Source organism: Pseudophryne corroboree, chromosome 8 (assembly GCF_028390025.1).
Source record: "Pseudophryne corroboree isolate aPseCor3 chromosome 8, aPseCor3.hap2, whole genome shotgun sequence".
Classification (NCBI taxonomy): Eukaryota; Metazoa; Chordata; class Amphibia; order Anura; family Myobatrachidae; genus Pseudophryne; species Pseudophryne corroboree.
The window spans coordinates 257,573,638-257,585,998 of NC_086451.1; the positions used below are offsets into that span (position 1 = coordinate 257,573,638).

At 38.0% G+C, this 12,361-nt stretch overlaps 1 protein-coding gene across 1 annotated transcript; it reads right to left on the reverse strand.

Moving 5' to 3' along the window:
- Positions 1-1,471: 1,471 nt before the first annotated feature.
- On the reverse strand, positions 1,472-11,143 carry LOC134948909 (G-protein coupled receptor 12-like). Its single transcript, XM_063937189.1, has 2 exons — positions 10,755-11,143; positions 1,472-8,867 (listed from the first exon to the last, which is right to left on the reverse strand). The coding sequence occupies exon 2, from the start codon at positions 8,863-8,865 to the stop codon at positions 7,843-7,845; it is 1,023 nt and encodes a 340-aa protein (XP_063793259.1). The 5' UTR covers positions 8,866-8,867; positions 10,755-11,143; the 3' UTR covers positions 1,472-7,842.
- Positions 11,144-12,361: the final 1,218 nt, after the last annotated feature.

The window sequence follows — 12,361 nt, forward strand, 5'->3', positions numbered from 1 at the left end:
ACTCATTTCATTCTATTTCCTCATTTATCTCCCCAATGCTACATTTCTGTAGGGCTGCTCAGGGTACGGCAGCTGTATCGATTTCAGCATAATTTCTTACATTTTAGTCAATGACTTCTCTTAGTAGTCGTGTTTTGGGATTGTATAGTTTTTTGTGTCTGCATAGTTATTTATTGGATTAATTATAAGAAAAAAACTAAAGATGGCAGTGAAACTGTCAACAATGAGTTTCCAAAGGGGCAGATGTATTAACCTGGAAAAGGCATAAGGAAGTGATAAACCAGTAATATGTGCAAGGTGCTAAACGCACCAGCCAATCAGCTCCAATATGTAAATTAACAGCCGATTGGTTGGTGTGTTTATCACCTTGCACATATCACTGGTTTATCACTCCTTATGCCTTCTCCAGGTTAATACAGCTGCCCTATTATCATATAAACACTAGTTTAAAACAGTAATAACCATATGTTGTATAATGTCCATGAAATGCAAATTTACAAACACAGTTCCTGATTCTGAGTCTCGCGCAAAGCAAGTCAGGCGGTGTCGAGGCCAGATTTATCAAGCCTTGGGGAGTGATAAATAGCTAGGTGATAAAGTACCAGCCAATCAGCTCCTAACTGCCATGTTACAGGCTATGTTTGAAAAATGACAGTTAGGAGCTGATTGGCTGGTACATTAACATGTGCTATTTATCACTCTCCAGGCGTGATAAATCTATTATATTATACCAATGCAAGTACTGTATCCGCATGGCTTCACGTTTATAGCCATACAACACACTGTTTTTCAATCTGTAGCCGCAACTGTCAACATGATTATAGGTGCTTACACTTACCCTGTGCTGTATCCATCAGTAACAGATGCTCTGTGCTATTATGAGTTGTGCATATGCTGACAGAAGTCTTGCTACACATACACATTACTCCCACCAAATGCATGCATTCGCAATGTAGCCGACTAGTTGACACCCAGGCATGCCCATTTCAGAGACAGACAGAACTGGACGTGCCTGGAGCTTGATACAGATGTGGTCCCAACTTTAATGGTGTCACAACGGAGCGAGTATCGGCAGACTGCGCGTGCATTGCAGCTGCTGCAAGGTACCTTTGCAATGTCACTCGCAGTATGGAATCAGTCACAGATTGACAGGAAAAGACCCAGGGGAGGTAACAGAGTGTCTACAAAAACGCAGGGTGTCATGACCATTTTCAGGGCGTATTTCAGTGTGCGACTGCGATCTCACACACATAAAATATAGCACCGCTTTTGGATTTCCATATTACTCAGGATCAGGACCACAGAGCATAATGGCAAAGCTGCCAAAGACTTCTGCAAAACAGCCTGTTCCAACACATGACTCGATTCACACAAAATTTGACTGCAATTTAATTCATTTCAATTAACGGCACAACAAAATCATGAATTTGAAAGCTACATTTTATTGAAGGTACAAAATGAGCTGCCAAAAGTATCACACATTTGCATTAAACACAACCTTATATAAAAAAAATAATAATTTAAAACTCTTGTGTAGAATCTGTTCATTTATCAGAAAGACGAGACAAGTAGATAAATAAATCTTAAAATTATAAAAAAATAGACTACAGTACATACATGCTTTGAATCAGAACATCCAGGAAAAATACGGATTCGTTTCAAGCTGGTAAACATTCTGTTCATGCAATGGGGAGTACAGACAGCTCTGCCCTGGGTAGAGGGAACAGGTAGGATTTATGCCCTGGTTCCCAAAACTGAAGACTTTGCTCAAAATGTCTGGGATGTCATAAAATCATCATTTTCTACAAAGGCAAATACTTCACAAACGTACGTTAGCAAATAATCTCATCAATAGCACTGAAAACCCATGGGAAATAGGATGGTGAATGAACTAATGACATAAGATTCTAGTCTTCATCCCACACAGGAAGAATAAAAATTGGAGAGACATAATATTTTCCAATGTGGGGGCAATGGTCCAGGTTTGCAAGACTTAAGCCACAATTCTCTGTTGCTACAAAAAATAAAAAAACGCAACCTTTACAGATATGGGTTCTATTTATATACTATATATTTGGAATAATTCAATTATTTAGAAATTGGCAAGTATCATTTTCTAAAAATACAGATCGTTCCAAAATTAACTTTATTTTTAGATAGATTTAGTGGTTATTGATACTTGTTACTAAGCATAAGTGCTGCTGACTGTCCAAGTCAGTATTGGCATAGTTGCCGGCAAATTAGAAAATAACCACTTTACTGCTGAGTCATGAAAGCCTACAGGAAGAGTAGACTAGTAGACGGGAATCACAAATTAATGTGGTAACCTACTGCATGATCATATCTGAGACTAAGGGGTCAATGTAATACAGTGCGAGAAGCCTGAGGTGCGCTAGTTTGTGCAAGAATGCCCGTTTTTTAAAGCAGCAATCATTTGCAAGGCAAAACCAGGTTTTGCACTGCATTACATTTACCCCTAAATCACAATTCACAACAGGTTTGATTCGGCCTAGCAGTGAATGGTTCACTTCTTTCAACAGAGACTCACAGAAAGAAAAGACGTCATAAGGCCATCAATTAATATGTACCAACATTAAATAATACAGACCTGTTACAGCACAATAACTGTAATACAACCCCTTCAGTACCGTGCATTGATTTTGCCATCAGAAGTAAATGTTTGCAGTATATCACAGGTTGCATATCCGATGCGAGAAAACAAGACACGGAAATGGCAGAGCCTTTAAATTCTTACCTATTTTTTTTCTCATATTATTCAAGTACTAAAAAAGAGTCTTTTCCACTGAGATTGTGCTCAATTATTTATCTCACTGTGCTCATCTTGATGGCTGTCCAGATTAGGTGATGTGCATCTTTAAAGAGGGCCTAGCACAGGATCTTTGTGATGATATAGTAGGTTGCCTCCATCATTTACTAGTGAAATCTTGTAAGTTTGTTTTAAACCCTTGATTGGCCTATAAATAATAATGTTTTGCAGAGGACGTACAGGTGGCATTGTCCGTAATGTTAACATCTTTCAAACAAATAAGGCAACAATGTTGGTCTATCTAGAGGCAAATTCCAGGCAATCGCTGACTCGGCTAATGTCTAAAATACGTTCAAGGTGCTGTTCAACCACATTCATTTGTTTATATTTTCTTGTCGGGTGTAAGCTGGTTTCCATTGCGTATTGCATTGGGAAATAAGAGGGTTATCAGTGGCAATAAGACTTATTAGGCAAGACAACCACTTAAGTTGATGTTTTACAGTGCTGCCTGTAAGTTTTATTTGTGCAATGGTGACATTTTTGATACCTTGAGGCTTCTGCATGGAAAACCTTGTTAAGGTGTAGTGACATCTTCCTGTTACTGTATGAAAAGAAGGGATATATGAAATCATGCACTCCCTACTGTAAATTATATGAATAATAGAGGTTACAGTGGAATTCTGTGACAATTTTAACAACACAAACTGTAGGCCAATTAATTTTATAACACAAAACTCCAAGGTGATTTCTAATATCCATAATAATGTACAGTATGGGGTGATATATTCCTTGTAATACACACATTCCTTTTAGCAAACAGTGTTGCAATGACATCGGAACTCCCAGAATATAAGTGATGACATCAGAAATTAACAATCTACAGATATTATATACAGGGTTTCTACATATATTAACATCCCTTGCTTATTATACATATCCTTGTAGAAAGGCTGATACATATGCTACACTGTCATTACATGTTAGGCCAGATTTAAGCTGCTACAAGTCCAAATTTGGCATGCCAGCCAGACATGTAATTACCCAACAGCTTGGGAGTCAAGCCTGGCAAATAAATAAATAAATAAATAAATAAATACATAAATACATATATAAATAAATATAGTTTTAAAGACATTTTATAATTTGAATCTAATGTGCGCCAAATGTCCTTAAAATATGGACAAAATGGTTAATTTTGCTTCCAAATTTGATGTATTTTTGTAATGAGCAGGGGATGTCCAATTGGCAGCCCTCCAATGCTTTATTGGCCCTAGCTCACAAGAATTTATAAGATAAACAAATAATAAATCACATGTAATATTCATAATACAAACCAATTAACACTTGCCGCTAATAAACGTTAACATAACAAGGCACTGAAGGGGTTCTATACAGAGTTTACAGTGCATTATTTTCATAAGTGCAACATTGTTACAAGGCCTCTCCTTTAGCAGTGTTTTACAGTAGAAATCTAGTTGAGACTTAGCATAGCTTAGTGAAAGATAAAGTGAAGAGCGATAAAGTACCAATCAGCTTCTAAGGCCGGCAACTGGGCAGATGGTCAAAGCGATTTCCCTTTGCCCTGGACCATGCCAGATTGCCGGTACACACCAGGAACATTTAATGAACGACAGAATGATAACAGTTCCGTCCATCATTATTATGCATGGTGCCTCATGAGATATCATCCGGTTGAAAGAGCAGCACGCCCTATCGAAAGACGCCGCATGCGACCGGCAGGAGCGCACAACTGAGCGTACACACAATACGATATGCACAATTTGTCATTTTGATAAGGAAAATCGTGCTGATACCGGCTTTGTTTAAAAAAATATTTACAGTTAGGAGCTGATTAGTTGGTACTTTATCTCTCTCTCCAAGCTTTGATAAATCTCCCCCTCTGTTCCAAAACAGATCTTGGTTTCACAAGATATTACTGACCTACAACTCATTTCCAGCGAGAAAAATGTGTTTCTCATTTTTTAATATGAAAATATGTAAAAGCTGCAGGTTCTCTTTGGCCATGTCTGTTTCTTATATATAAGTTCAACACTGCTTTCATCCCATGTCAATAATCCAAGCTGTAAATTTGAATATTGACAATAGAAGTGAGTTCTTTTACTGCTACTATGCTAGCACAATGGTAAGAAACATGATTGATAAAGCAATGTATCAAAAGTAATATGACATATATAAGGCAAAATTGAATAAACATACAGCATATTTTCTTGTCATAGATTGCTATAATGACATTGAAAATACAAACTCAATGTTTGGGATATATAACCCTTTACAGACAAGGTTGTTGTTGTTTTTTTGGTAACTCCTCTCATTGTGAAAGCCATTTAATGCAATATAAACAAAATAAATATATTTCAACTTCGTTGTTAGAGATTACATTTTTGCCAAAGTTATGGTTGCTTTACAATTTAGGTCCCTGTATAGTCAGAAGGACTTATAGAGACCATTGATCTGAATTTGAGTAGAAACAAAATTTTATATTTGGCATACATGATCCTTATTTTGATAGCAGGTATGAACCTTTCAAGATGTTTAATTAAATTACATAGTCTGAGTAGAAATGTGGTTTAACACACTGTACCAAATGATGGATCTAAATGTTGAAAACAACACATAATTGCTCCTAAAATAAAATTCCATATATTTTTTTCTCCTAGACCAGATCTGAAAAGTAGTTTAAAAAAAAAATCACTATATGTAATTACTAGTATATGAATTTAGGGGGTAATTCTGAGTTTATCGCAGCAGGAACTTTGTTACCAGTTGGCCAAAACCATGTGCACTGCAGGGGAGGCAGCTATAACATGTGCAGAGAGAGTTAGATTTGGGTGGGTTATTTTGTTTCTGTGCAGGGTAAATACTGGCTGCTTTATTTTTATACTGCAATTTAGATTGCAGATTGAACACACCACACCCAAATCTAACTCTCTCTGCACATGTTATATCTGCCTTCCCTGCAGTGCACATGGTTTTGCCCAACTGCTAACAAAAATCCTGCTGCGATCAACTCAGAATTACCCCCTTAGACTTTAATTCTCTGCTTATTAAAATGATGGCATTTCTTAAGTATCGTTGAAATGTATTTCAAATTTTCAGTAACTAAGTAGCCTTCTTTATAGATAGCAACAGCAATGGGGACTGCAGGCTACTAGAAGTTACTAGTTAGCATACTAAATAGGAGAGGGCTCATAACAAAATAAAACATACATATGAAAAAAAAAGCATGAAATAATAGCTACAAGAATAATTTAATTTTAATAATTTAATAGCTACAATAATAATTTAATTTTAATACTATTTCTCATACTTGGCAATTATTAGGGCCTTCCTTCCAGGAGAGACCAGAATGGAGGTTCAAGTGGCAAGTGCAGGGTGAGTGCCTACGTGTTTCATCGAAGAGGACATTCTGGGGGAGTTGGCAAGTACAATGTTATTTCATCTATAAATAATGTTTCCAAAAAGTGCAGTTTTATGGATGTCCATACATGAGCAAGTATCCAAGTAGTTCTAGTGTACTCTCTTTCACAATACCCATGCAAGGAAATCCCATTGATACCTATAAACTGAAATCAGAGAGTCAAGTATTTACTGGACTAAGGGGGACATTTACTAAGCAGTGATAAGAGCGGAGAAGTGAGCCAGTGGAGAAGTGCCCATGGCAACCAATCAGCACTGAAGTAACATCTATAATTTGCATACTATAAAATTATACAGAGCTGCTGATTGGTTGATGGGGCAACTTCTCCACTGGCTCACTTCTCCGCTCGTATCACTGCTTAGTAAATGTCCCCCTAATTTCCTGTTTTGGTAACCAAATATTATTAACAAATCAATGCCTTTTAAATTCATAAGCAATAGAAGTGCCTTTTTTATTTGATTGTAGTGTATTACATGTGGCAGATCCCTTTATATTGTAGGCACAGTATATATAGTACTCCCTCTTCATACTGCTTGCTTAGAACACACACATTATAGTAAAGATGGTGGCATAAAGGGGGTAATGTAATAATATATTTTACTGCTTATTTAAGCAAATATTGTATAAGAAATGGTGCAACATGTAGATAGTGGAACAAAGAGGGAACACTGTAGTGATTGGCAGCTGAATGCTGTGCAGAAATGAATATAAGTAGCTCAGTAAGCACCTACATGAAGTACATGGCTATGAGCCATTTCTATAGTGAGAAAAGGGAGTTTACATTTATTATGTTTATACTCACTACAAATAAAACCAGTTTTATGATATAGATCATGAGAACATGCACTGAAACTAGAGGGAGGTAGGTTTGGGTGAATCTTGAGGAAATATTACTTCACAGAATGGGTAGTTGACAAGTGGAACAGCAACCCAGCAGAGGTGGTAAAGCCTAAGACAGAAGAGCAATTTAAACATACATGGGATAGACATAAGGATATCCTTACAAAGAAATAAGGATCAAATAGGGTTTGAGAGAACAATATGGTTAGAAAAGGGGCAGACTAGATGGGCCAAGTGGTTCTCATCTGCTGTCATATTCTATGTTTCTATGTGGGCATAGTTCTACGATCCTGTATTAAATGTTTTAACAATTTATACACATTAAACATAATTAATACTGGCCTGGAGTGTACTAATGAAGGTGCTTATTGAACTGAGCTTTCTGTTCTAGAAACTAAGCTGAGTGGAGCAGCTTCTCTTTATGTAATCCAGTGGTGACAGTGGTAAAAACAGAACATATAGTCAAAGCCCACTCTTCAGGGTTGCCAAAAACAATGGATACTCAATGAAGAACCTAGAGATGCAGGATTTATTAGGATAAGTTTTAACCTTTTTCATTTCCAATTAACTCAAGGTAAAGAGACTCTACAAGCTGCCTGTAAATTATCAAGGGATGATTTCTGCCACATGTGTACACCACCAGCTGGTAGTAAGTGCTTATTTGAACCTTTTTTTCCTGTGGACAATTCAAAGCAATACATCTGATATCAACTGTAAAAATAAAGTAACATTTGACATCTTTTTTCTTCTTCCCCAGCATGGCACAGTCTGTATCCAAATGTATCCCTTCAGGTCCCTATACATCACTGGAAGTTCTGGGCCCAGATAAGAACCTGGGTGGGATACAACCACAACAAGCAAGCCATAATGACTTCTGGATGTCTGGGTTTCTGAAAGCGTATATTATGGGGTTGATGACAGAATTACAGGCGGCTGGAAGCACCAGCGAGTAGGTGTATATCATGGGGTAACTTGAGTCAGCAACCAAGCTGTACACAGCAAAGGGAATCCAGCATAGTGCAAAGGTGCCCAATATGAGAGATAAGGTTGATACCCCTTTCCTGGTGCTGGAAGCTTGAGATGTGGCCATGAATTGGTGCTGCACTGCAATCTGCTGGGCATGGCGGAAAGCAATCCTGCAGATCTGCAGGTACAGCTGCATCATCAAGGCAAAGAGCAGGAGGAAGGACACTGCCAGCACAGCTGCATTGTTTTTGGTCACTGGTCTCAGCACACTGCAGGAGGGCTGATCCCTTACACAGTTCCATCCCATGATTGGTAACAGGCCGATACAGATGCAGAGAGCCCACAGCAGAATTAGCATCAGGTATGTGAAAGTCAGAGTTCTGTCTGTGTGGTATGTAAGGGCATTGTACAGAGACAAATACCTGTCCACTGTGATAGCTAAAAGGCTACAGACAGAGGCAGAGAAGGAGGCCAGCAACAGACCAGCAGAAGTCAATGTTGCCACTTCATTATTAAACACATATATTACTATGAAATTCACAATGAGTCCCACGCCAGCCAGTAGATCAGCCAGCGCCAGGCTGCCAATAAGTAAAAACATGGGAGAACGGAGTGCAGGCGTATAGAAGAGTATAGCAATTACTATTGCGTTCTCACATGCCATGATGGTCCCTGTAACACAAAGGATAATGTCCCACGGATTGACATACTCATCTGGGGACAGGTCGGATGTTGTGACGGTGGAAGTGTTGGTATCCCACGGGTCATAGTGGATGTGGGACATCCTGCTGGAGGAAGAGTTGTGGAAATACAGTAGGCGATCCACGGAGGCGGCTGCAGGCTGGTGAAACATTGCTGCACATCAAAGGAAATGTAAAGAGATAGAAAGAGAGAGGACCATGAGAAGAGGGAAACTGAATGCAGAGACACAAAGCTGGAATGTCTTATAGGAGAAACATTCCAGTATATGGCTTTGGTGTGCTAATCACAGCCTAACGCAGGGTTGCGAGAAGGTGGAAGTATAAATGAAAAAATAATATTCAGTTTAGATTTCCGCTTAGAAGCAATTTCAGTAAAAATGTAATTTATGGGTTAACATTAAATGCATGACTCATCTATCAATTTGATTGACATGTAGAATAATTGCTGTTTTCACAGAAAGCCAAGTGGTTACAGTCCTACTTTTCCCAAGACGCCTTGCACCTTCTGTTTAATCACTGGAATGTAATTTGACCATGCCAAACATGTCTATCACACACCATAAAACCCACCGGTTAATGTGCTAGAAATCCTGCTTTCTGCATTTATTCTGCAGCAGGCTCTGGTGCCCTTGTACATGCAGTCTCATTCCTCATCAGCCAAGGTGAGCTGAGTGAGACAGCCTATTCTTAGTGCATGTGCATGTGTTCCTACAGAGATGATTACACAGTTTATGCCTTTGCTTTGGCTGCTTGTGAAAGCTGGAAATTACAGGATATATTTACCTTAATAACAATAGCTCCTGTATGTACAGCCTCCTATCTGGAATATGGCATGCCTGGATATATACATGTGCTTACCTAGCACCTTATTACCATCTATTTGTTGATTGGATTATACAAACCACAAAGGATTTCTACAAGGTAAAGCTGGAACATACAGATTCTGTTACATTGGAGACAGATCATCACCACATTTGTATCTACAGCCTGGTATTTATGGGTTCCCTCTGCTTATAAGATGTCACTGGGATTATCTGCAGGCCATCCCATGTCTACTACTGAAGACAAGTGCTGTGAGCTCATCATACATTTTATGCAAATTTCTCACACAAAATAAATGTCTAATAGGAATCAGTGCTTGTTTCTTTCCTTACAGGACACATGTGATTCTAGTACACAATGGATATAACACTGCACAGGAGACAGATCTATCCCCTGACCCATTAGCCCTGAAGGGGCCTGCACTGCAGCTTACAAAGTACAAGCCAATAGCCAGCAATTCACAGCCTTCCGTAATATCTCATTGCCAAAGCCTGGGCGACCTTACGTCATATGCTGTGTGAGGAGTATGTATTGTGCTGCATGTGCATGATCGATCTATCTATCTATCTATCTATCTATCTATCTATCTATCTAGATTCTATCTATCTATCTATCTATCTATCTATCTATCTATCTATCTATCTATCTATCTACCTACCTCTATTAGTATTATATTCTACATCGGTATGTTATGTTTGGCATGATTACATTTATTTTTATATGTGTTGCTATATATATTATCATGTGAGTCTATATATAGAAGCACAGTGTGGCTGTGTGTAAATATCTAAAATTGCACATACAGTATAAAATATTTTATATATAGATACAGATGTAGCTATGTATATATATATATATATATATATATATATATATAAAACACACATATTTAGCACAGTGTATGCATGATCTTCCTAACATACAACAACTTTAAATACCCAGGCGTCTATTTTTATCTTCAATAGTTACAGATCATAGACAACATTGGATAGCTACAGAGATAGATACATACATAGGTAGATCAATAGATAGATAGATAGATAGATGAATGATAGATAGATAGATAGATAGATAGATAGATAGATAGATAGATAGATAGATAGATAGAGCAACAGCTTTATTAGTGGTATTGCAAAATAACAGTAAAAGTATGCCTAGTGCACAGACACATATACAGTGAGAGTGAGTATATACAGCTGTAGACAGGCTGTATTCCTACCTTTCCGGTATTCTTTCCACTCCAGCTCTATCCCCTTTGTGCTAGTCCTTGCAGTCCTTGCTGAGGCTCATTCCTTGGTTAACATTGCTAATTCTGCTGCCAGATTGCTGGCTTTCACTTGCACTTAATATTCTTACCCCATTGGGTCTGCTGAGAAATCACAGCTCTGACGTCAAAGTGTTCGCTTATATTCATGATCAGCTCCCAAGTCTGTGAATCAGAAGGTGCTGTGAGCAGAATAATAACGAGGCGAGCGCACACTCACACAGGGCACTTGCAGCAGGCACACACCACACCTCTGGAATTTCATTCATAAGATTTTCTTCCTCTCCATGTATAGGGACACACCTCCTTCGGGTCAGCTCTTACAAACTACTAGCATTTGTTTTACATCCACTGGGGAACTGTCTGCCTACTGTAATTACTGCTTGTGATGGAGCAGTATATTATCAATACGACATTGCAGAGTCGTACCTATAATCGGGAGTTTTGTTTCTCTCGGATGCCTATACGTTATATGAGACTACTTACTGTACATATTAGCTCTAAACATTTTTCTGCAGAATATAGCCACACAGTTATTGGTCAATTAATTTAACTATGGAAATGCAATAATTAATTGTCCACATATAACCATTATCTTTGTTTTTAATGATCAAACAAGAAATAATAAATGCATTAATCTGTTTACGTGGGGGGGGGGGGGAAATCGTTTTTGTATTTGTCTACTTATTTGTAGTATTGTACTATTTCTACTACTGTGGCTATTGTTTATTTGTTGTTTCTCTTTTTTTGTTTGTTTGTTTTAACTATATCCGTTTTGCATCTGTCCTGTATAGTCATTACTGATCTTGTTTTCCTCTCAACAAAATGCTAAATCTCCTAATTAAGGTATGTGTAGAAAGAGAAAATGGCAGCTCCTGTCAGTCAGTGATTAGCTCTGCCCAGTAATCACAAACCCAGCCCCTTATAGGTGACGTTCAATACCGATGTTAATGATGTCATCGTTGCAGGGAAGCTTGGGTTGTCCATTAACCCTAAAGCTTCAAAGCCACGGCAATCTCTGTGTTGCATCAAGTCAGTAATAGAGGGTTAAAGCCACATCCTATCCTGCGTCATTAAACAATCTTCTGTCCTCTCTTTTGCTGCAGAGATTGGATTTTTTCCTTTTTATCTCACAGTCAATACATTTCCCTCTTTGACAACAACAGTTTCCATAGAAATAAAAGGAATGAGGAATCCCTGACCCTCAGGTCTATTCATTTCTTATATTAAATAGCAAATGCAGAACATTCCTGGTTCAGAGTACCGCACTGTAATTCTGTTAGGGTTATTGACCTGGCGAGTAGCTAGTAATATATTTAGCATAACATCAGCCTAATAAAGCAGTGAACACATTTTACACTAAGGGAATTATTAAGAGACAAAAGACTCATAGAAAATTAAGAATTTTAAACAAATCTATATTAAGGTTCTGGATAGTAAATTGTTAAATGATATGGTGTTCATGTATCAAAATAAACATTTCTCCAAAAACTGCTTCCCAGTAATTATATTGTATTACGCAGCAGGCTGTAGTACACTGGTTAATCATTATCAGAAACAGG

Bases quoted from the DNA above. Each gene is read 5' to 3' on its own strand.
- LOC134948909 (XM_063937189.1), bottom strand. From the start codon at position 8,865: ATGTTTCACCAGCCTGCAGCCGCCTCCGTGGATCGCCTACTGTATTTC.